The sequence below is a fragment of the Polyodon spathula genome, chromosome 26 (genome assembly GCF_017654505.1).
Source record: "Polyodon spathula isolate WHYD16114869_AA chromosome 26, ASM1765450v1, whole genome shotgun sequence".
NCBI lineage: Eukaryota > Metazoa > Chordata > Actinopteri > Acipenseriformes > Polyodontidae > Polyodon > Polyodon spathula.
Genome location: NC_054559.1, coordinates 20793325 through 20818324, shown reverse-complemented (window position 1 = coordinate 20818324; position 25000 = coordinate 20793325). Strand labels below are relative to the sequence as shown.

Here is a 25000-nt window from a genome sequence, read left to right as displayed (position 1 = left end):
TGAGTGCAGGCGGTGTGTCAGTGTGTGAGTGCAGTGTGTGTGTGTGTGTCAGTGTGTGAGTGCAGGTGTCAGTGTATAAGCAACAACAACACCGTGTGGTCAGTGTTGTGAGTGCAGGGTGTGTGTGTATCAGTGTGTGAGTGCAGGGTGTGTGTGTGTGAGTGTGTGAGTGCGCAGGGGGGTGTGTGTGTAGAGGGCATGTGTGTGTTCAGTGTGTGTCCCCACACACAGGGGGTGTGTGTGTTAGTGTGTGAGACTCAGGGATTGTCTGTGTTTTAGTGTCCCCACACTCAGTGTGATCTGTGTGTCAGTGTGTGAGTGCAGGGGGGGTGTCAGTGTGTGAGTGCAGGGAGTGTGTGTGTGTGTGTTAGTGTGTGAGCGCAGGGTGTGTGTGTGTGTTAGTGTGTGAGTGCAGAGAGCCAGCAGGAGCTCAGTCACAAACAAACAGCGTGCAGGACGATGCACACGAAGAAAGAGCTCTTAAAGGTTATCGTATTGAGACTGGAACCTGGATAAAGGGGAGTCCAGTACGAGGCTCTTGCATTGCACAGCCAGGGTGCTGCAAGTGAAGCCCCGCTGATCTCCTATAGCAGCACCAGTCAGAGTTTGAAGAGTCACAGTGTGGTGGAAACGATTTCAAAGTCAGTGTTTTGTGTTTCCATGAATGTCCGCTGCTTGCCTTGCCTCAGCTTCCACACAAGGGCTGACGCGTTTACACTGAGCGCGATAGTTTGTCTTGATGAAGCAGTGCATGTTGTACGCCTTTGCAACATTCAATCGCATGACTCACCTGAACACTTTCACGGCGCAGCGCTGTGCACCAGTGGCGAAGTCGCTCACTTTTATTAGGCAAACTGATTGACGTCTTTCTTTTGATCGGAGCCTCTAGCTGCCACTCACGACCCGCCTCCACCCCGCTAACAACCCTAGGTGGTGACGTCACTTCTTCTATAAGTTAAAAACTTCAGTCGGTTTTTCGCACAGTTCAGGAACTCGAGAAGTAGAACCAGAAAGCGAAAGAACAAGAACAACACAAAAACCCCGTAAGTGCGACATGTTTGTTTGTGTTCTTAAATAACTGAAGCTGCAATTTCCAGTTTAAATGTGATTATTTTAATGAACGGACGCCGCGTTTGGGGTGCAATAGAAACTCTGTCAATTACAGGAATCGCAGCGAGACTGTGGATCTGTTTAGTAACCGGACTGTATTGCGTTCGGTTGTTGGTAAGAAACGGGTGTGTCTGAGGCGGGTCTGGGGTCTGTACGCTACAGTGGTGTGTGTGTGTGTGTGTGTCAGTCAGTGCGTGTGTGTGTGTTTAAGTAATTGGTTCTCTATCTAGTTCTATTATAAACGGTAGTTTTCTGTGTCCGTTCTGAAGCGCACACAGCCGTGGCCGAGCCTCTGTATTCCCCTGGCTCGGTTAATGCATGTGAACAGTGGACCATTGCTATTGTATGTTCTGATCTGGCTCGTTTTCGGGTTGGTATTCCACAGCCTGTATCTGGCGTGGACCGTGTACGCATGCTCACGTTGTGGACAGTGTGTGGCGTGCAATGATATCCTTGCGTTATCTTCTCAATATAACGACCTCACGCATTCCTCTCCTGTCGGTGGATCGCTGGCTCTGTATCTAATCTATAATCAGACCCCGCACTGGCTGGTACCAGGAGCTTGACGTGTCCTGCCTGACTTTGTCCTGCGTTACTGTGACGGGACAAGGTTTAAAGGGCAGAGTAGAGGACGATTGGCATCTAGCGCCATTCTTGCTCAAACACTCAGCGCACTGCACTGAATAATACAGAGAAACTGGAGCCAAGATGGCGAGAACCGGGCTGCAGTTTCATGATATTTTCAACTCTGTGATCTTTGCAATTGACAGTGGAATCCAACACTTTCTTACCTAGCCAGTGTAAAGACCTCTGACCAGTGCAGAAGCCAGATTAGTAAACGCTGGAGCCGATTCAGGGAGCTGCTTTTGTGCCAAACCACTGAAGTTACAAACCTAGTGAAGCCCTGAGCAGTCGGGCTGCTGTGGAGCTGCTCTGCTGATAAGAGGGCATTCTGCCCACCGCTGCCTGAGAGCAGCCAGACACACTCTCTGAATAAGAACATAAGAACATAAGACCTTCCACTGCCCTCCGCTCCACACATAAAACAGCAATCCACTGCTCTGAGCATCGCACATAAAACAACAAGCCACTGCTCTGAGCATCACACATAAAACAGCAATCCACTGCCCTCTGCTCCACACATAAAACAGCAAGCCCATCTGCACCAGCACTGCCTGTACCTGTTCAGGGACAGGAGGGAGGGAGTGAGGGTCAGTGCAGGAGACTGAGTGCGGACACAGAGAATCCTGCAGGAATGCTCAGGAGCAGCTCTGGTTGTGTCCGTCACTCCACTCTGTTTCTCCCAGGAGCAGCAGCATTCCTGTGGGAAAGAGAAAGAGAGAACGATGGCTGAGAACGGGAATGAGACCGGAGCACCGCCAGCACCTCAGCAGAGCAGCGAGGAGCAGCAGGTAAGTATTGATTATTGATCAGTTACACTCCCCTAGAGACGCACACTTCGTTCCTGCCTATATTTTGAGCTCCTCAGCAGGCTGTCGGACCCTGAAAGTCCAGGAGAGACGCTGAGGGCATGGCTAGGAGACCCATCCCATCCCCTCAGCACTGTGTAAAGAGTTGCCTGGCCAGCCTTGTTTATGCGTGGCTCTGTGTGTGTTTCAGAGCGTGGTGGATCGAGTGGTGAATCTGCCCCTGCTCAGCTCTGCCTATGGCATGATGTCCGCGGCGTATTCCAACACCAAGGAGAGCCACCCGTACCTGCGCTCGATGTGCAGCGCGGCCGAGATGGGCGTGAAGACCCTGGGGGCCGCTGCCGCTACCGGCTCCAAACCCTTCCTGGACAAGCTTGAACCCCAGAGTGAGTGACCGGAGCCTTTAAGGGCATCCAATCAGACAAGCCTGATTAACACACAAACCACAGAGACAGGGGCATTGCCAGTGTGCCTCACCCCACAGATCTCTGCGTGATTCTTCACAGCTCCTCAGCAGTGGTCAGCTCAGGGGGTGTATTACTGTGTGTAAAAGTGAACTATTTCTGCACACCCTGACTGGCACCCTCCCAGCGGTGTGCAAAGCTGGCTTACCCTTGGCCCAGATAGCTGGCATAGCACAGAGGGAGGGGAGGGGAGGGGAGGCTGTGCTGGGAGACTATAACCTTCAGCCTCGCTTTGGAATAGAAGCTCCAGAAATCTGCATTAGCAACAGTTGCCATATGTTTAAACTGCCCACTTCATTCCCCTGCTGATTCCTGACCCCACGCCTACAAGGAGCTGTAAGTCCACAGTGTTACCTGACTGGGGCAGGTGAGAGTTACCTGTGCAGGTGTTCATCAGTCTGTCTGTTTGCATTGCAGTTGCCACAGCTAATGAATACGCCTGCATGGGGCTGAATAAACTGGAGGAGAAGCTTCCGATCCTGCAGCAGCCCACCGAGAAGGTGTGTGTGTGTGTGTGTGTGTATACTCTGTGCATTGCTCTCTCTCTCAGCACTCTCTCTGCTGTGTCTCTATGCTGTTCAGCACACACTCTCTACACTGTGCTGTGTCTCTATGCTGTTCAGCACACTCTCTACACTGTGCTGTGTCTCTATGCTGTTCAGCACACTCTCTACACTGTGCTGTGTCTCTATGCTGTTCAGCACTCTCTCTACACTGTGCTGTGTCTCTATGCTGTTCAGCACACTCTCTACACTGTGCTGTGTCTCTATGCTGTTCAGCACACTCTCTACACTGTGCTGTGTCTCTATGCTGTTCAGCACTCTACACTGTGCTGTGTGTCTCTATGCTGTTCAGCACACTCTCTACACTGTGCTGTGTGTCTCTATGCTGTTCAGCACACTCTCTACACTGTGCTGTGTGTCTCTATGCTGTTCAGCACACTCTCTACACTGTGCTGTGTCTATGCTGTTCAGCACACTCTCTACACTGTGCTGTGTGTCTCTATGCTGTTCAGCACACTCTCTACACTGTGCTGTGTGTCTCTATGCTGTTCAGCACTCTCTCTACACTGTGCTGTGTGTCTCTATGCTGTTCAGCACTCTCTCTACACTGTGCTGTGTGTCTCTATGCTGTTCAGCACACACTCTCTACACTGTGCTGTGTGTCTCTATGCTGTTCAGCACTCTCTCTACACTGTGCTGTTCTGCTTTGTGTTCCAGGTGGTGGCTGACACAAGGGAGCTGGTCAGTGGAGCGAGGGACTCTGTCACTCACACTGTGTTTGGAGCGAGGGACTCTGTGACCAGCAGTGTGGCTGGCATGGTGGACATGGCAAAGGGCGTGGTCTGGGGCGGGGTCGAGATGACCAAGGCGGCGGTCAGCGGAGGGGTCAATACTGTCATGGGGTCAAGGGTTGGTCAGATGGTGTCGAGCGGCATGGAGCTGGCGCTCAGCAAATCGGAGGAGTGGGCAGAACACTACCTTCCCATGACTCAGGAGGAGCTGGGTGAGTGAACGAGTGTGACTCGCGTAGTGTGTTTAAATCCTGACCAGTAGAAATGTGTGATTTACATTGAAGCAGACTGGACCCTGGTAACCCACTGCCTGTAGTGTATCTGTGAAGACCTGCAGACTCTTTTCACTGAAAGATGAAGCTGAGTGCATTCCCCCCAGCTGTTCACATCTCCCCCCCCCCCCCCCCCCTCCTCTCCTCTCCTTCTCCAGCTCAGACGACTGGCTCTGAGCTCGCCCCCTCTGCAGGCCCCGGGTCTCGGCAAAGCTACTTCGTGCGGCTGGGCTCCCTATCGAGCAGGGTTCAGAGCCGGGCTCTGCAGCACTCCCTGGGGAAGGTCCAGCGGGCCCGGCAGAGCACTGTGGAGGCGCTGGGGGAGCTGCACGCCACCATCGACCTCATAGAGTCCGCCAAGCAGAGGCTGGGAGAGGCGCCGGAGAAACTGCACCGGAAATGGGTGGAGTGGAGGGAGAAGCAGCCGGGAGACCAAGAGGAGACTACACCCCGACCGGAGGTATGGAGGGGGAGGGGAAAAACTACTCATTTTGTCCTATTGGTTTAGATCACTTAGTCAGGGCTCATGATGTGCTTAGAAAGGACAACCCTTCTATTCCTCGGTGTGACTGTACAGTCTGTTCTGTTCCTGCTGTGTATTGAGTGTGATGGTGTTGTCCCCTGCAGCAGCTGGAGCCCCGCACGCTGGCGATGCTGCGCTCTCTGACCCTGCAGCTGCGCAGTGCCTGCGGGGGGGTGGTGTCGAGCGTGCAGGGGCTGCCGCAGCACGTGCAGGAGCAGCTGGCCGAGGCGCGCAGAGCCGCGGAGCAGATCCAGTCCTCGCTTGGGACAGCCGGCTCCTTCGGGGAGCTCTCTGCCCCCCTGCTGGCCCAGAGCAGGCAGCAGCTGGCCCAGGTGAGGCAATCCTTCGACGTGGTCGTAGAGTACCTGCTCAACAACACCCCCCTCAACTGGCTGGTGGGGCCCTTCGCACCTCAGCTTGTGGAGAAGAGTGAAGGGGAGACCCCCGTGAGAGAGGAGAAGGGCTCCCTGCAACCGTGACAGCGCTGGGGATTCCCAGCATTCTAGAAGATTAACATCACCTGAAAACGAGTAACACAGAATCTGCACAACACTGCCTGTGTGTGCCTTATATAACACTGTCTCTACTGGACAGGCTGCCTGCGTGTGTGCCTTTTATAGAATAAATTAATCCATACCTGATGTAGTGTTATGATTACATTATACAACAGAGAAACAAACCCTTTCACGAGAGACAACAGATGCACCGGTCAGTTAGTCTGTGTCTTTGTCCTGTTTGTGATTCTCCAAGTCTAGTGAGTTCAGGCACTGTTCTGTTTGAAATGTATTTTTGCAGGAAGAGTTAATGAATGTTGAATCTCGCTCTGACTGTACCCTGAACCTGCTCTAATATTTACAAACTGCAGTCTTGATGGTGGGTCCTAATTTAATAAAGCACTTTGCTGTTGTTTTGCTGCACTTGTGGAAATCTGATCCTTTCAATTATGCAGACGCTACTTTCCCACGGGACTGACTGATTTAAAATGATTTTTTCTAAAGACTCCTCAAACTGTTGAATCTGCTTCGCTTTCATGGAGTATTTGAGTTCTGTGAATCGCTGTCCTGCCCAGGGGCTCCCAGAGGGGGCAGGGACACTTGTAATGGTGGGGGAGTGTGGAATAAATTCATTACTGTGCCAATGGATCTGAAACAATAGCAGAGGGGGACGGAAATGTGTGGAACACAGACGCTCCCGCACAGTGTGAGCAGAACCCGTTTCTGAATCCTGTTTTTCACACACATGCTGCCCTGTGGTCTGTATTCCACTCAGCCTGGGTCAGCGCTGTTGGGGTTGGGTTTCCACATGCACAGCAAACCGGTCCAGAGCAGATCACTTTGCACTGAAGCAGGTTCTGGATCGCCAGGTCCGGTAAACGTGGCAAGGGAAACAAACCCAAGGGCACTGGACTAGGGCCCAGCGCTCCAAATGGAAACTAGGAGAGTCCTGACTCGACATGCCTTCAGACACGTAGCTGCGCTCTGGGTGGAAGCGGGCACTTTGCAAGAAGGAAAAGCAGAGCTGTGTTTCTTACTCAAACTGTTCTGTGATGAAAGCTTTTTAAAGAAATAATCGCTGCTTTACTGCTTTAAATAAAATATATTTTAAAATTCTGAAGCTCTGTGTGTCTCTGAACTGATTCATTTATTTATTTTGATGCAGGAAGTAGAATAAAAAAAAGAAACAGGTTTTCATTAAAAAAAAAAAAAAAAAAAATCACTTTTATATTTTTCAAACTCGTAGGTTTCATTCCAGTCAAAGAAAGAAAAACAAACAGTGCCACAGTTACAGAAGCAGAGACGACATGAAGAGTGAGTGCAGGACTGGATTCAGCAGCTCCACTCGGCACGGATCAGAACAGGACAGTTTCGGGCAGGCGCAGAGTGGGTCCCAGAGCAGACAAGGAGCTTGGCATGGTGGAGGTGGAGGTGGAGGGCTGGTAAAATGATAAATCATGACGGACTGGCACGGCAGGTTTATTTTAGTTCACTTTTGTACATGAAGTACCTTCTCCAGCTCTCAATCCTGCTGCACCGTTGCACCCAGAACTCAACAAAAAAACATTTCCCTTCATTAATGGACTCCTTAAAAAAGGACAGCACTTCCTGACCAGATGAGGCTTTTCTAAACCTTGGTCAGGGGATTGGAGTCCCCAGCTAGTCTAGCTGAACAAACAGTCACAGCATGTACTGTATCCTCCTGAAATACAAACACAAACCTACAAGACTAACACAATCATTCACTCACACACCTACCTCATATAGACAGACAGACTCACTCACTCCCACAGACAGACAGATAAGATGAAGGTCTGCCCAGGCTGTTTATATCCATGTTATTATTCATTTAAAGATGAGTGTGTCCCTCCTATCTCGCTCTTTTTTTGCATGAAATGCTTTGTCAGTTTCTGCAGCACAGGCAGGCGCCGCAAACAAGAGACCCGAATCTGTGTGAATGAAGCCTGGCAGGCAGGCAGGCAGTGTCTCTCCTCACTCAGACAGACACTCGCACAGGCTGGGTCCAGTAGAGCGGAGCTACAGTGCTGAGCACAGCCTCTAGCATCACTGTCTGCTAACAACCAAGGCAGAAGAATACATAGAGGAGGTGCTGTAGAAATCGCTAGCTCTCAAATGAACTCTCATGGGGTTTGCACACAGCACCACCTCATACAGTGGCTGAATGCTGCTACTGCACCTGACCGTGGAGAGGGGGGGGTACAATTCCATACTCATTGCCCTATTGTACCAATATATACAGCAGACAGGTTTTACTGGTGTATAAAGTTATTAACGAGTGAAAAAAAAAGAAAAAAAAGCAGCAGAAGTCGGAGACCGGAAGCGCGAGAGAGCCACGGTTTGTTTTGTTTATATTCTACATCCCACAATCCTTTGTGCTCACTCCCGCACAGTTTCAGCTCTCGCTGGCTCCCGACTCTGTCTCCATAGCAACGGCTGGCTCCTGGGCCGTGATGTCATTCTTTTCTGTCGACGCTTCGTCTGCCTTCTCCTGGCTGCTGGGGGGAGGAAGCAGGAAGGGTTCAAAACAAAAACTGACCTGCAGCTAGAAACTCAACAGAGCAGAATTCAAACTGTCACCTGTATAGACACTCTGCTGCCCTCTAGTGAGCTGTACTGGTAATGCAGCAGAATTCAAACTGTGACCTGTACAGACTGAATGCTGTACTGAATACTCTGTTTAAAAAAAAAAAAAAAAAAACCCTCTGCTGCCTTCTGCTGACCTGTTCTGGTGCTGCTCTGCAGTGTCCATGTTCTCTGTTCCAGGTGATTTGGGGTTGTCTGCTGCCGGCTCTGCCGATTCACTGTCTGCCTTCTGTGGCTCCGCCTCCCCGTTCACTGGTGTTGTTGAGTCTGTGGGGAGTTTAATACATCAGGTGAATGCGAGTTAAAGATTTCTAATCTCTAATCAGATCGTTACAGTGTTACACTGTGTAACACAATTGAGATTTGAAGTCCTGCTGTATAAGTCAGTCCCAGCTCCCAGGCTCTCACCCGTGTTCGCTGGCTTGTCCTCCTCACTCTTCACTCGCTGTTTGGGTTTCTGCAGTGGCTCGGCCTTTCCCCCCAGAACCTGCAGCTTCAGCTTGTTGTAAACCTCAGCAGCTTTCTGCATCACCTCTCGACTGGCCTTGTACCGGCGGATCTGAACAAGAGAGGAGAGTGAGGGGAGGAGGAGAGAGAGAGAGAAGAGAGGGGAGAAGAGAGTGACAGGAGAGAGGGAGGGGAGGAGGAGGAGGAGGAGGGGAGGAGGACAGAGAGAGAGGAGGAGGAGAGAGAGGGGAGAGTGAGGAGAGAGGAGAGGAGAAAAAGGAGTGATGGGAGGAGAGGAGGAGAGGGAGTGAGGAGAGGAGGAAAGAGGGACAGAGGGAGGGGAGGAAGTGAGAGGGGAGGAAGAGAGAGTGAGGAGAGGAGAGAGAAGGGAGTGAGAGAGGAGAGAGTGAGGGGCAATGGTGGATTTAATTTCAGTCCCTGTAGGGTTCAGCAGCTCCCTCAGTGTTTAAGCTGTAGGGTTCAGCAGCTCCCTCAGTGTTTAAGCTGTAGGGTTCAGCAGCTCCCTCAGTGTTTAAGCTGTAGGGTTCAGCAGCTCCCTCAGTGTTTAAGCTGTAGGGTTCAGCAGCTCCCTCAGTGTTTAAGCTGTAGGGTTCAGCAGCTCCCTCAGTGTTTAAGCTGTATGGTTCAGCAGCTCCCTCAGTGTTTAAGCTGTAGGGTTCAGCAGCTCCCTCAGTGTTTAAGTTGTAGGGTTCAGCAGCTCCCTCAGTGTTTAAGCTGTAGGGTTCAGCAGCTCCCTCAGTGTTTAAGCTGTAGGGTTCAGCAGGTCCAGCTCCTCTGCTCTACCTTCTTCAGGGTTGCCACCACGTCTGTGTTCTTCTGCAGGATGTGACTGGTCACCTGCACAGAGCCCAGCTCCTCCAGAGCCTGCAGACACTTCTTCACATCCTGCAGGAAACCAAGCAACAAGAAACACATGCATTCAATTACATGAGAGAGAGCACACACAGGGAGAGATCAGCACAGCACTCTGCTGCTCCCTAGTGGATACTCACGGGACTGTCCACCTTCAGGGCAAACTTTATGTCAGTATGGAGCTTCTGCAGCTTCTCCTCAGGGGACGGCTCTAGAGGAACAAAGCATTGAGACTGTCAGCTTCCTTCTGGAGGAGAGGTGAGGCGAGGAGAGGAGAGATGCGCCACTCGGGAGGCCCCCTTCCTCAGAGACGGATTTGAACCACAAGTTTGCCTGCTGGGGTTTCCACCACATAATCCACCAAATGAGCCAGCCAGGTAACCCTAACCCAGCCAGGTAATCCTACCCAGTCTCACCTTTCTTCTTCTCCACCCTCCTTTCCGGGACTTTCTCTGGTCTCCTCCTCGGCCTCTCTGCTTTCATCGACCTGGAAGACAAGGGGTGAAAATCATGAGACAGAGACCAGCCCAGCTTATCCAGCCCAGGGTCAGCTTGTCTTTTTCAGACCAGCTAATGAATTAGAAGATCAGCCCCACACTGTATCCCTGCACTCTGACCTGGCCCTGGGTTTATCCTCTGAGTGTCTCCGCTTCCTCTCTTTCGGCTCCCTGTCTTTCCGTGGTCGGCCCTTCTTTACTGCTTCAGGGCGCTTGGTTGGTTTCTTCACCTGCACAGCAGAGCGAGTGTGTGAGAGAGAGAGAGAGAGAGTTATCCTCACTCAGCCGGGCACAGCGCGCACACACAGTCTCACTCACCCGGCCACAGTGCGCCCACACACACAGTCTCACTCACCCGGCCACAGTGCACACACACACACACACACAGTCTCACTCACACACTCTCAGTCTCACTCACCCGGGCACAGCGCTCACACACACACTCTCAGTCTCACTCACCCGGGCACAGCACTCACACACACACTCTCAGTCTCACTCACCCGGGCACAGCGCTCACACACACACACACTCTCAGTCTCACTCACCCATGCAAAGCGCTCACACACACACTCTCAGTCTCACTCACCCGGGCACAGCACTCACACACACTCTCAGTCTCACTCACCCGGGCACAGCACTCACACACACACTCTCAGTCTCACTCACCCGGGCACAGCGCTCACACACACACTCTCAGTCTCACTCACCCGGGCACAGCACTCACACACACTCTCAGTCTCACTCACCCGGGCACAGCACTCACACACACTCTCAGTCTCACTCACCCGGGCACAGCGCTCACACACACACTCTCAGTCTCACTCACCCGGGCACAGCGCTCACACACACTCTCAGTCTCACTCACCCGGGCACAGCGCTCACACACACACTCTCAGTCTCACTCACCCGGGCACAGCACTCACACACACTCTCAGTCTCACTCACCCGGGCACAGCACTTACACACACACTCTCAGTCTCACTCACCCGGGCACAGCGGTCACACACACACTCTCAGTCTCACTCAGCAGGTAGTTTACTGTGAGACTCACAGTTACTGCAACTAGCAGCTCAACAAACAGCGTTTAGCCAAGAAATCAACAAGACAAGAGGAGGAGCGGCCTGCACGGTGTGCCCAAGGGGCTTGCCGGCTCCGCTCAGTTTCTCGGAGTTCCCCGGGGTCCCCACCTCCTTCTCTGAGTCAGAGTCTGATTTGGCTGGTTTGGGTGGGGGGGGTTTCTTGGTCTTCTTGGTGGGCTTGTCTCTGCGGCCCCCTTCTTCCACACTAGTGTCACTGGAGTCACTTTCGCTGGCCTTGTTCCCCTTGTCCTCCTTCTCCCTCTTCCTCTGCTCCTCCTCCTCCTTCTCTCGCTCCCTCAGCCTACGCAGCTCCTCGTCCTGCTCCCTCTTCCTCTTCTCCTCCAGCTCCTTCTTCCTCTCCTCATCCCTCCGCTTCCAATCGCTGATGAGGTCCGGCTCACTGTCACAGAGAGAGAAAAACGCAGACATTCATTATACTGTCACAGCAAGCACACCCACACACGCTCTGATCCAGTCGCTCGTCACCCGCGCTCTCTCTGATCCAGTCGCTCGTCACCCACACACGCTCTGATCCAGTCGCTCGTCACCCGCGCTCTCTCTGATCCAGTCGCTCGTCACCCGCGCGCTCTCTCTGATCCAGTCGCTCGTCACCCCCGCGCTCTCTCTGATCCAGTCGCTCGTCACCCACACACGCTCTGATCCAGTCGCTCGTCACCCACGCTCTCTCTGATCCAGTCGCTCGTCACCCACACACGCTCTGATCCAGTCGCTCGTCACCCGCGCTCTCTCTGATCCAGTCGCTCGTCACCCGCGCTCTCTCTGATCCAGTCGCTCGTCACCCCGCGCTCTCTCTGATCCAGTCGCTCGTCACCCGCGCTCTCTCTGATCCAGTCGCTCGTCACCCACGCTCTCTCTGATCCAGTCGCTCGTCACCCGCGCGCTCTCTCTGATCCAGTCGCTCGTCACCCGCGCTCTCTCTGATCCAGTCGCTCATCACCCGCGCGCTCTCTCTGATCCAGTCGCTCGTCACCCGCGCACGCGCTCTGATCAAGTCGCTCGTCACCCGCGCACGCGCTCTGATCCAGTCGCTCGTCACCCGCGCGCACGCTCTGATCCAGTCGCTCGTCACCCGCGCGCTCGCTCTGATCCAGTCGCTCGTCACCCCGCGCGCTCTCTCTGATCCAGTCGCTCGTCACCCACACACGCTCTCTCTGATCCAGTCGCTCGTCACCCACGCGCTCTCTCTGATCCAGTCGCTCGTCACCCCCGCGCTCTCTCTGATCCAGTCGCTCGTCACCCGCGCGCTCTCTCTGATCCAGTCGCTCGTCACCCGCGCGCTCTCTCTGATCCAGTCGCTCGTCACCCACGCTCTCTCTGATCCAGTCGCTCGTCACCCGCGCGCTCTCTCTGATCCAGTCGCTCGTCACCCGCGCACGCTCTGATCCAGTCGCTCGTCACCCGCGCGCGCTCTGATCCAGTCGCTCGTCACCCGCGCGCGCGCTCTGATCCAGTCGCTCGTCACCCGCGCGCTCTCTCTGATCCAGTCGCTCGTCACCCGCGCGCTCTCTCTGATCCAGTCGCTCGTCACCCACGCTCTGATCCAGTCTCTCGTCACCCGCGCTCTCTCTGATCCAGTCGCTCGTCACCCGCGCGCTCTCTCTGATCCAGTCGCTCGTCACCCGCGCGCTCTCTCTGATCCAGTCGCTCGTCACCCGCGCGCTCTCTCTGATCCAGTCGCTCGTCACCCGCGCGCTCTCTCTGATCCAGTCGCTCGTCACCCGCGCGCTCTCTCTGATCCAGTCGCTCGTCACCCGCGCGCTCTCTCTGATCCAGTCGCTCGTCACCCGCGCGCTCTCTCTGATCCAGTCGCTCGTCACCCGCGCGCTCTCTCTGATCCAGTCGCTCGTCACCCGCGCGCTCTCTCTGATCCAGTCGCTCGTCACCCGCGCGCTCTCTCTGATCCAGTCGCTCGTCACCCGCGCGCTCTCTCTGATCCAGTCGCTCGTCACCCGCGCGCTCTCTCTGATCCAGTCGCTCGTCACCCGCGCGCTCTCTCTGATCCAGTCGCTCGTCACCCGCGCGCTCTCTCTGATCCAGTCGCTCGTCACCCGCGCGCTCTCTCTGATCCAGTCGCTCGTCACCCGCGCGCTCTCTCTGATCCAGTCGCTCGTCACCCGCGCGCTCTCTCTGATCCAGTCGCTCGTCACCCGCGCGCTCTCTCTGATCCAGTCGCTCGTCACCCGCGCGCTCTCTCTGATCCAGTCGCTCGTCACCCGCGCGCTCTCTCTGATCCAGTCGCTCGTCACCCGCGCGCTCGCTCTGATCCAGTCGCTCGTCACCCGCGCGCGCTCTGATCCAGTCTCTCGTCACCCGCGCGCTCTCTGATCCAGTCTCTTGTCACCCGCGCGCTCTCTGATCCAGTCTCTTGTCACCCGCGCGCTCTCTGATCCAGTCTCTTGTCACCCGCGCGCTCTCTGATCCAGTCTCTCGTCACTCGCGCGCTCTCTGATCCAGTCTCGTCACTCGCGCACTCCTGCACTCACCTGTCACTGCTCGAGCTCGATGGGGTTGTGGCCGGGACCGGCTTTGTCTTCGGCTTTCTGCCCCTTGGCTTTGGGGGCGGCCTCTCTGCAGCTGGGGGAGGAGAGGAAGAATGTGTGAAGAATACAGAACGGGTTCAGAGACACCAGAGCAGACGCACCCAGTGCCGCAGTGTGTGTGTGTCCAGTACCCCGCAGTGTGTGTGTGTGTGTGTGTCCAGTACCCCGCAGTGTGTGTGTGTGTGTCCAGTACCCCGCAGTGTGTGTGTGTCCAGTACCCCGCAGTGTGTGTGTGTGTGTGTCCAGTACCCCGCAGTGTGTGTGTGTGTGTGTGTGTCCAGTACCCCGCAGTGTGTGTGTGTGTGTCCAGTACCCCGCAGTGTGTGTGTGTGTCCAGTACCCCGCAGTGTGTGTGTGTGTGTCCAGAGTGTGTGTGTGTGTCCAGTACCCCGCAGTGTGTGTGTGTGTGTGTGTCCAGTACCCCGCAGTGTGTGTGTGTGTGTGTGTGTCCAGTACCCCGCAGTGTGTGTGTGCAGCAGTGTGTGTCATGTGTGTCCAGTACACCCCGCAGTGTGTGTGGTGTGTGTGTGTGTGTCCCAGTACAACCCCGCAGTGTTGTGTGTGTGTGTGTGTCCAGTACCACCGCACCGTGTGTGTGGTGTGTGCCCAGTGTGTGTGGTGCGTACCCCGCAGTGTGTGTGTGTGTGTTGTGTGTCCAGTACCCCCCGCAGTGTGTGTGTGTGTGTGTCCAGTACACACCCCCGCAGTGTGTGTGTGTGTGTGTTGTGGTCACCAGTACACCGCAGTGTGTGTGTGTGTGTGTCCCAGTACCCCCGCACCCCCGCGTGTGTGTGCAGTGTGTGTGTGTGTGTCCAGTACCCCGTGTGTGTGTGTGTGTGTCCAGTACCCCGCAGTGTGTGTGTGTGTCCAGTACCCCGCAGTGTGTGTGTGTGTCCAGTACCCCGCAGTGTGTGTGTGTGTGTGTGTCCAGTACCCCGCAGTGTGTGTGTGTGTGTGTGTGTGTCCAGTACCCCGCAGTGTGTGTGTGTGTGTCCAGTACCCCGCAGTGTGTGTGTGTGTGTGTGTGTGTGTGTGTGTGTGTCCAGTACCCCGCAGTGTGTGTGTGTGTGTGTGTCCAGTACCCCGCAGTGTGTGTGTGTGTGTGTCCAGTCAGGTTGTGTGTGTGTGTGTGTGTGTGTGTGTGTGTGTGTGTGTCCAGTACCCACGTGTGTGTGTGGTGTGTGTGTGTGTCCAGTGTGTGTACCACGCACACGTTTGTGTGTGTGTTGTGTGTGTGTCCAGTACACCCGCAGTGTGTGTGTGTGTGTGTGTGTGTGTGTGCCAGTGTGTGTGTGTGTGTGTGTCCAGTACCCCGCAGTGTGTGTGTGTGTGTGTCCAGTACCCCGCAGTGTGTGTGTGTGTGTGTGTGTGTGTGTACCCCGTACCCCGTGTGTGTGTGTGTCCAGTACCCCGCAGTGTGTGTGTGTGTGTGTGTGTGTGTCCAGTACCCCGCAGTGTGTGTGTGTGTGTGTGTGTGTCCAGTGTGTGTGTGTGTGTGTGTGTGTGTGTGGTAATGATGGGGCGTCACCACCACACACGTGTGTGCAGTGTGGTGTGTGTGTGTGTGTGTGTGTGTGTGTCCAGTACCCGCAGGTGTGTGTGTGTGTGTGTGTGTGTCCAGTACCCAGTGTGTGTGTGTGTGTGTGTCCAGTGTGTGTGTGTGTGTGTGTGTGTGTGTGTGTGTGTGTGTGTGTGTGTGTGTGTGTGTGTGTGTGTGTGTGTGTGTCCAGTACAGTGTGTCAGTGTGTGTGTGTGTGTGTGTGTGTGTGTGTGTCCAGTACCCCGCAGTGTGTGTGTGTGTCCAGTACCCCGCAGTGTGTGTGTGTGTCCAGTACCCCGCAGTGTGTGTGTGTGTGTGTGTGTCCAGTACCCCGCAGTGTGTGTGTGTGTGTGTGTGTCCAGTGTGTGTGTGTGTGTGTGTGTGTGTGTGTGTGTGTCCAGTACCCCGCAGTGTGTGTGTTTGACCGCTGCCCCTCCCAGTGGTTACCTGGCTTCCTGCCCCGGCGTGCTTTCTTGACGGGTCGATCTGACTCCGACTCTGATCTGGACTCTGAGTCGGAGGACGCTGATGCTGCTGCTGCCTTCTCCTCTTCCTCATCCTCAGGTGCTGGTTTGGGTTTTGGTTCCGGTTCCGAATCAGATTTGGAATCCGAGTCGGAGTCCTGGTTCTGTTTAAAGAATTTCAATAGAAGACGGAATTTAAAAGATTTTGCTGTAAATATTACAGCAGCGCACGCACACGCAGACACACGCGCACACACACACCACGCACTAATTAGGACTAATTAGCTGTCATTTATGTATTTAAGATTTCTATCCTTTTAAAAATAAATGTTTTACAGAAATGCTCTTTTATTCACAGTCGCCCACCCCTCCATTACTGACTCTCTGCGCCCCCCCCCCCAGGGGCCCCACACTTTGCAATGCTTTATCTGCATGCACTGCATAGATACATATAGAGAAGATCCTGATACAATACAGCCATACAAAATGTCTTTAGCATAACTGGAATTATTCATATTTAACTATACATTAGAAAAGCAATATCCAGCACAGGGTGCTGTGTGTGAGCCGACTGGAGTGGAGGCTTGCCCTACAGCATGTTCTACAGATAATGTTAACTTCATGACCTGCGTCCGCCCCCCTCCTCCTGCTGCCCTCCTGGGAGCCCGGCCTGCAGGCTTCTTCTCCGGGGTGAAATCCTGACGGGAAGAAGAACCGCAATCAACAGAACCACAAACAGAACCGCAATCAACAGAACAGCAACGTAGCGGCACCAGCACGTGCACCTCCTCTCCAAATCAAGAAGGAACCCCTGATCTGAGAGAGTCAAGCTGGGGCTCCCCAGAGTCGAGAGTGGACCCACCTCCCTCCCCCCCCCCCAGAGTCGAGGGGGGGACTCTCCCAGCTCTCACCTGAGAGGGGGGGGGGGGGGGTCTCTGGTCACTGTTCTCAGATTCTGAGTCCGAGCTTCCCGAGTTCTCTGGGTCAGATCCCGAGCCGCTCTCCTGCTCCGGCTCTCGCTCGCTCGAAGAGTTCCGGAAACGCTTCGCCGGCGGGACCTAAACCAACCCAAACCACAGAGCAGCACATCAAACAGACTGAGCCTACAAGCAACCCAAACCACAGAGCAGCACAAACAGACTGAGCCAACAAGCAACCCAAACCACAGAGCAGCACAAACAGACTGAGCCAACAAGCAACCCAAACCACAGAGCAGCACATCAAACAGACTGAGCCAACAAGCAACCCAAACCACAGAGCAGCACAAACAGACTGAGCCAACAAGCAACCCAAACCACAGAGCAGCACAAACAGACTGAGCCAACAAGCAACCCAAACCACAGAGCAGCACAAACAGACTGAGCCAACAAGCAACCCAAACCACAGAGCAGCACAAACAGACTGAGCCAACAAGCAACCCAAACCACAGAGCAGCACAAACAGACTGAGCCAACAAGCAACCCAAACCACAGAGCAGCACAAACAGACTGAGCCAACAAGCAACCCGAACCACAGAGCAGCACATCAAACAGACTGAGCCTAGAAGCAACCCGAACCACAGAGCAGCACATCAAACAGACTGAGCCTAGAAGCAACCCGAACCACAGAGCAGCACATCAAACAGACTGAGCCAACAAGCAACCCAAACCACAGAGCAGCACATCAAACAGACTGAGCCTACAAGCAACCCAAACCACAGAGCAGCACAAACAGACTGAGCCAACAAGCAACCCAAACCACAGAGCAGCACAAACAGACTGAGCCAACAAGCAACCCAAACCACAGAGCAGCACAAACAGACTGAGCCAACAAGCAACCCAAACCACAGAGCAGCACAAACAGACTGAGCCAACAAGCAACCCAAACCACAGAGCAGCACAAACAGACTGAGCCAACAAGCAACCCAAACCACAGAGCAGCACAAACAGACTGAGCCTACAAGCAACCCAAACCACAGAGCAGCACATCAAACAGACTGAGCCAACAAGCAACCCAAACCACAGAGCAGCACAAACAGACTGAGCCAACAAGCAACCCAAACCACAGAGCAGCACAAACAGACTGAGCCAACAAGCAACCCAAACCACAGAGCAGCACAAACAGACTGAACCAACAAGCAACCCAAACCACAGAGCAGCACATCAAACAGACTGAGCCAACAAGCAACCCAAACCACAGAGCAGCACAAACAGACTGAGCCAACAAGCAACCCAAACCACAGAGCAGCACAAACAGACTGAGCCAACAAGCAACCCAAACCACAGAGCAGCACAAACAGACTGAGCCAACAAGCAACCCAAACCACAGAGCAGCACAAACAGACTGAGCCAACAAGCAACCCAAACCACAGAGCAGCACAAACAGACTGAGCCAACAAGCAACCCAAACCACAGAGCAGCACAAACAGACTGAGCCAACAAGCAACCCAAACCACAGAGCAGCACAAACAGACTGAGCCAACAAGCAACCCAAACCACAGAGCAGCACAAACAGACTGAGCCAACAAGCAACCCAAACCACAGAGCAGCACAAACAGACTGAGCCAACAAGCAACCCAAACCACAGAGCAGCACAAACAGACTGAGCCAACAAGCAACCCAAACCACAGAGCAGCACAAACAGACTGAGCCAACAAGCAACCCAAACCACAGAGCAGCACAAACAGACTGAGCCAACAAGCAACCCAAACCACAGAGCAGCACAAACAGACTGAGCCAACAAGCAACCCAAACCACAGAGCAGCACAAACAGACTGAGCCTACAAGCAACCCAAACCACAGAGCAGCACAAACAGACTGAGCCAACAAGCAACCCAAACCACAGAGCAGCACAAACAGACTGAGCCAACAAGCAACCCAAACCACAGAGCAGCACATCAAACAGACTGAGCCTACAAGCAACCCAAACCACAGAGCAGCACAAACAGACTGAGCCAACAAGCAACCCAAACCACAGAGCAGAACAAACAGACTGAGCCAACAAGCAACCCAAACCACAGAGCAGCACAAACAGACTGAGCCAACAAGCAACCCAAACCACAGAGCAGCACAAACAGACTGAGCCAACAAGCAACCCAAACCACAGAGCAGCACAAACAGACTGAGCCAACAAGCAACCCAAACCACAGAGCAGCACAAACAGACTGAGCCAACAAGCAACCCAAACCACAGAGCAGCACAAACAGACTGAGCCAACAAGCAACCCAAACCACAGAGCAGCACAAACAGACTGAGCCAACAAGCAACCCAAACCACAGAGCAGCACAAACAGACTGAGCCAACAAGCAACCCAAACCACAGAGCAGCACAAACAGACTGAGCCAACAAGCAACCCAAACCACAGAGCAGCACAAACAGACTGAGCCAACAAGCAACCCAAACCACAGAGCAGCACATCAAACAGACTGAGCCAACAAGCAACCCAAACCACAGAGCAGCACAAACAGACTGAGCCAACAAGCAACCCAAACCACAGAGCAGCACAAACAGACTGAGCCAACAAGCAACCCAAACCACAGAGCAGCACAAACAGACTGAGCCAACAAGCAACCCAAACCACAGAGCAGCACAAACAGACTGAGCCAACAAGCAACCCAAACCACAGAGCAGCACAAACAGACTGAGCCAACAAGCAACCCAAACCACAGAGCAGCACAAACAGACTGAGCCAACAAGCAACCCAAACCACAGAGCAGCACAAACAGACTGAACCAACAAGCAACCCAAACCACAGAGCAGCACAAACAGACTGAGCCAACAAGCAACCCAAACCACAGAGCAGCACAAACAGACTGAGCCAACAAGCAACCCAAACCACAGAGCAGCACAAACAGACTGAGCCAACAAGCAACCCAAACCACAGAGCAGCACAAACAGACTGAGCCAACAAGCAACCCAAACCACAGAGCAGCACAAACAGACTGAGCCAACAAGCAACCCAAACCACAGAGCAGCACAAACAGACTGAGCCAACAAGCAACCCAAACCACAGAGCAGCACATCAAACAGACTGAGCCAACAAGCAACCCAAACCACAGAGCAGCACAAACAGACTGAGCCAACAAGCAACCCAAACCACAGAGCAGCACAAACAGACTGAGCCAACAAGCAACCCAAACCACAGAGCAGCACAAACAGACTGAGCCAACAAGCAACCCAAACCACAGAGCAGCACAAACAGACTGAGCCAACAAGCAACCCAAACCACAGAGCAGCACAAACAGACTGAGCCAACAAGCAACCCAAACCACAGAGCAGCACAAACAGACTGAGCCAACAAGCAACCCAAACCACAGAGCAGCACAAACAGACTGAGCCAACAAGCAACCCAAACCACAGAGCAGCACAAACAGACTGAGCCAACAAGCAACCCAAACCACAGAGCAGCACAAACAGACTGAGCCAACAAGCAACCCAAACCACAGAGCAGCACAAACAGACTGAGCCAACAAGCAACCCAAACCACAGAGCAGCACAAACAGACTGAGCCAACAAGCAACCCAAACCACAGAGCAGCACAAACAGACTGAGCCAACAAGCAACCCAAACCACAGAGCAGCACAAACAGACTGAGCCAACAAGCAACCCAAACCACAGAGCAGCACAAACAGACTGAGCCAACAAGCAACCCAAACCACAGAGCAGCACAAACAGACTGAGCCAACAAGCAACCCAAACCACAGAGCAGCACAAACAGACTGAGCCAACAAGCAACCACAGAGCAGCACAAACAGACTGAGCCAACAAGCAACCCAAACCACAGAGCAGCACAAACAGACTGAGCCAACAAGCAACCCAAACCACAGAGCAGCAAACAGACTGAGCCAAAACAACCCAAACCACAGAGCAGCCAAACAGACTGAGCCAACAAGCAACCCAAACCACAGAGCAGCACAAACAGACTGAGCCAACAAGCAACCCAAACCACAGAGCAGCACAAACAGACTGAGCCAACAAGCAACCCAAACCACAGAGCAGCACAAACAGACTGAGCCAACAAGCAACCCAAACCACAGAGCAGCACAAACAGACTGAGCCAACAAGCAACCCAAACCACAGAGCAGCACAAACAGACTGAGCCAACAAGCAACCCAAACCACAGAGCAGCACAAACAGACTGAGCCAACAAGCAACCCAAACCACAGAGCAGCACAAACAGACTGAGCCAACAAGCAACCCAAACCACAGAGCAGCACAAACAGACTGAGCCAACAAGCAACCCAAACCACAGAGCAGCACAAACAGACTGAGCCAACAAGCAACCCAAACCACAGAGCAGCACAAACAGACTGAGCCAACAAGCAACCCAAACCACAGAGCAGCACAAACAGACTGAGCCAACAAGCAACCCAAACCACAGAGCAGCACAAACAGACTGAGCCAACAAGCAACCCAAACCACAGAGCAGCACAAACAGACTGAGCCAACAAGCAACCCAAACCACAGAGCAGCACAAAAAGACTGAGCCAACAAGCAACCCAAACCACAGAGCAGCACAAACAGACTGAGCCAACAAGCAACCCAAACCACAGAGCAGCACAAACAGACTGAGCCAACAAGCAACCCAAACCACAGAGCAGCACACAAACAGACTGAGCCAACAAGCAACCCAAACCACAGAGCAGCACAAACAGACTGAGCCAACAAGCAACCCAAACCACAGAGCAGCACAAACAGACTGAGCCAACAAGCAACCCAAACCACAGAGCAGCACATCAAACAGACTGAGCCAACAAGCAACCCAAACCACAGAGCAGCACATCAAACAGACTGAGCCAACAAGCAACCCAAACCACAGAGCAGCACAAACAGACTGAGCCAACAAGCAACCCAAACCACAGAGCAGCACAAACAGACTGAGCCAACAAGCAACCCAAACCACAGAGCAGCACAAACAGACTGAGCCAACAAGCAACCCAAACCACAGAGCAGCACAAACAGACTGAGCCAACAAGCAACCCAAACCACAGAGCAGCACAAACAGACTGAGCCAACAAGCAACCCAAACCACAGAGCAGCACAAACAGACTGAGCCAACAAGCAACCCAAACCACAGAGCAGCACAAACAGACTGAGCCAACAAGCAACCCAAACCACAGAGCAGCACACAAACAGACTGAGCCAACAAGCAACCCAAACCACAGAGCAGCACAAACAGACTGAGCCAACAAGCAACCCAAACCACAGAGCAGCACAAACAGACTGAGCCAACAAGCAACCCAAACCACAGAGCAGCACAAACAGACTGAGCCAACAAGCAACCCAAACCACAGAGCAGCACATCAAACAGACTGAACCAACAAGCAACCCAAACCACAGAGCAGCACAAACAGACTGAACCAACAAGCAACCCAAACCACAGAGCAGCACATCAAACAGACTGAACCAACAAGCAACCCAAACCACAGAGCAGCACAAACAGACTGAGCCAACAAGCAACCCAAACCACAGAGCAGCACATCAAACAGACTGAACCAACAAGCAACCCAAACCACAGAGCAGCACAAACAGACTGAGCCAACAAGCAACCCAAACCACAGAGCAGCACAAACAGACTGAGCCAACAAGCAACCCAAACCACAGAGCAGCACAAACAGACTGAGCCAACAAGCAACCCAAACCACAGAGCAGCACAAACAGACTGAGCCAACAAGCAACCCAAACCACAGAGCAGCACAAACAGACTGAGCCAACAAGCAACCCAAACCACAGAGCAGCACATCAAACAGACTGAACCAACAAGCAACCCAAACCACAGAGCAGCACAAACAGACTGAGCCAACAAGCAACCCAAACCACAGAGCAGCACAAACAGACTGAACCAACAAGCAACCCAAACCACAGAGCAGCACAAACAGACTGAGCCTACAAGCAACCCAAACCACAGAGCAGCACAAACAGACTGAACCAACAAGCAACCCAAACCACAGAGCAGCACATCAAACAGACTGAACCAACAAGCAACCCGAACCACAGAGCAGCACAAACAGACTAAGCCAACAAGCAACCCAAACCACAGAGCAGCACATCAAACAGACTGAGCCAACAAGCAACCCGAACCACAGAGCAGCACAAACAGACTGAACCAACAAGCAACCCAAACCACAGAGCAGCACAAACAGACTGAGCCAACAAGCAACCCAAACCACAGAGCAGCACAAACAGACTGCTGTGTTTAAGCCTCTGGCTTGCGCTGTGCAGATAATCATACCTCCATCAGCTCAGCCTGCGTTTCGAGGTCCTCGCTGAGCGAGACAGGCGCACCCAGGCCGGGCCGATTACATGCAAAGCTGTCAGGCAGGGGGGCGGTCCGGGACTCACCTTTGTGGGTGGAGCCTTCCTCTTCATCCCTCCTCCTCCTCCTCCAGCAGGCTCACTTCCGTGCTCAGACTCCACATCACTTCCTGACTCTGCTTTCTTTGGCCCCTCCTCTTCCGCCCCTGCATCACTTCCTGCTCCGTCCTCACTGTCAGATGAGCTGGCTGCCTGCGGGTTCGACACACAGAAATGCTGGAGGATTGCACTGCACAGACAGCACTGAAGCACACGACACCTAGCATTCTCTCTGTAGAGTTGGGATCATGCGCTGAACACACTGACCAGCATGCACGCTGTTTTAACCTTTTAGGGAGCCCTCGCTGTTTTACAGGCACTGGAAAGCACTGCAGGGTTTCTGATTGGCTGGACGGCAGCGAGGGTGCGTGTGATTGGCTGTACTCACGGCGGGGGTGTTGTAGTTGGCGTGAGGGTTGTTCTGGATTTCCCACAATCCCTCGTTGAAGCCTTTCCTCTTGTTTGGCTTGCCGTACCTCTCCTTGCTCTTCTCATAGAGGAACAGATCCTTCGAGGCCAGGAACGCGCTGCAGGGAAACAGACAGTGAGACAGAGAGAGAGAGCGCACAGTCACAGAGACAGAGAGAGAGAGAGAGAGACACAGACAGAGAAACAGCATAGTCACACACACAGACAGAGAGACAGCACAGTCACACACACAGACAGAGAGACAGCATAGTCACACACACAGCACAGTCACAGAGAGAGGAGGGCACAGACACAGAGACAGCACAGTCACAGAGAGAGAGCGCACAGACACACACACACAGAGACAGCACAGTCACACACACAGACAGAGACAGCACAGTCACAGAGAGAGAGAGAGCGCACAGACACAGCACAGTCACACACACAGACAGAGACAGCATAGTCACACACACAGCACAGTCACAGAGAGAGGAGGGCACAGTCACACAGACAGCACAGTCACAGAGAGAGAGCGCACAGACACAGAGACAGCAAAGTCACACACACAGAGACAGCACAGTCACAGAGAGAGAGAGAGCGCACAGACACAGACACAGCACAGTCACACACACACACAGCACAGTCACAGAGAGAGAGAGAGCGCACAGTCACACAGACAGACAGAGACAGCACAGCCACACACACACACAGAGCGGTCACACAGCGAGACAGAACAGCAGAGCCATACAGACAGACAGAGAGAGACAGCAGTCGCACAGAGACACAGCACAGTCAGTGCAGCCAATGAAACAAGCAAAGTCAGTGCAGTCAGCGAAGTCAGTGAAACAAGTGAAGTCAGCGCATCCAGCCCAGTGGGTTTTTTGCAGACGGGTGGAATTCGTTTTTATCAGTTTGGTTTTCTTGAGCCTTTGCGTGTCTCATGGTCACCAGTCCCACAGCGTCCCGTCCCAGGCTCCCATACTCACGTTTCGTGCGTCCCGAAGAAGAAGATGGGGTACTTGTTTGGGGGAGGCTTCACCGCTCCCTCGGCCACTTCTTCAATCTGGGGGACAAAGTGGGGTACCGGTCAGACATGAGGACAGGCGTCTAGACATTCTGGGTCTTCAGTTTTACAACAAAATACTCTGGAAACGTGATAGATTATTGATGGGGTTTATTTCATGCATTGATATGCTTTCTGTACGTCGTGAATTATCAAGACGGAATCTGTGCTGTGCAGCCAGGCCAGCTCTCAGATTCCTGGGCTTCTGAAACCTGCACTCTCAGACAGTGAACAAAACCGGCACAAAGTCCACAGCGTTCAGTTTATACAAAACAGAAATTAAAAAAACAAACAAACGAGTTCTTAATCAGACTCCGCGCATTGTTACTTTCTGCTGGAATCAGTCGTGTTCAGCGCTGCTGCATCGTGGGCAGTCCAGTGCACAGTCAGATCGATGCAGACCCGGCAGCTGAACTCTGCTCTCAGTGTATCCACGAGTGTGAAACTGTTCAAAACGCACAAAGCAAAGTAACATTGTTCTGGACAGTCCAAACACAGCGGACTCTGCGAACACAAGAGGGAACATTGTGGGTTACCTAACCCACA

At 53.4% G+C, this 25000-nt stretch overlaps 2 protein-coding genes across 5 annotated transcripts in view; one reads left to right on the top strand and one right to left on the bottom strand.

Annotated features, from left to right (window-relative positions):
- The first annotated feature begins 787 nt into the window (after positions 1-787).
- Positions 788-6707, top strand: plin3 (perilipin 3). Of its 2 annotated transcripts, none has more exons than XM_041229533.1 (7): positions 788-1043; positions 2418-2522; positions 2731-2926; positions 3422-3504; positions 4225-4510; positions 4729-5030; positions 5201-6707. In XM_041229533.1, the coding sequence occupies exons 2-7, from the start codon at positions 2457-2459 to the stop codon at positions 5570-5572; spliced, it is 1305 nt and encodes a 434-aa protein (XP_041085467.1). In that variant the 5' UTR covers positions 788-1043; positions 2418-2456; the 3' UTR covers positions 5573-6707. The 2 variants fall into 2 exon arrangements, with proteins under 2 accessions (XP_041085467.1, XP_041085466.1); XM_041229532.1 differs by having other exon boundaries at positions 789-1043; positions 5198-6707.
- Positions 6708-7181: 474 nt separating this feature from the next.
- LOC121300749 (hepatoma-derived growth factor-related protein 2-like) overlaps positions 7182-25000 on the bottom strand; it is an 18580-nt gene continuing 761 nt past the window's right edge. Inside the window, exons 2-16 of one of the 3 annotated variants that reach the window (XM_041229530.1) lie at positions 24378-24454; positions 23372-23510; positions 22972-23136; positions 16588-16710; positions 16279-16350; positions 15636-15816; positions 13592-13682; positions 11196-11487; positions 10129-10238; positions 9928-9998; positions 9652-9722; positions 9443-9544; positions 8600-8750; positions 8329-8458; positions 7182-8103 (exon numbers count right to left, since the gene is read on the bottom strand). In XM_041229530.1, coding sequence (XP_041085464.1) covers positions 8001-8103; positions 8329-8458; positions 8600-8750; positions 9443-9544; positions 9652-9722; positions 9928-9998; positions 10129-10238; positions 11196-11487; positions 13592-13682; positions 15636-15816; positions 16279-16350; positions 16588-16710; positions 22972-23136; positions 23372-23510; positions 24378-24454 — 1878 coding nt within the window. In that variant the 3' untranslated portion in view covers positions 7182-8000. Of the gene's footprint in view, positions 8104-8328; positions 8459-8599; positions 8751-9442; positions 9545-9651; positions 9723-9927; positions 9999-10128; positions 10239-11195; positions 11488-13591; positions 13683-15635; positions 15817-16278; positions 16354-16587; positions 16711-22971; positions 23137-23371; positions 23511-24377; positions 24455-25000 lie in introns of all 3 variants that reach the window. The other 2 variants (XM_041229529.1, XM_041229531.1) reach the window with 2 other exon arrangements.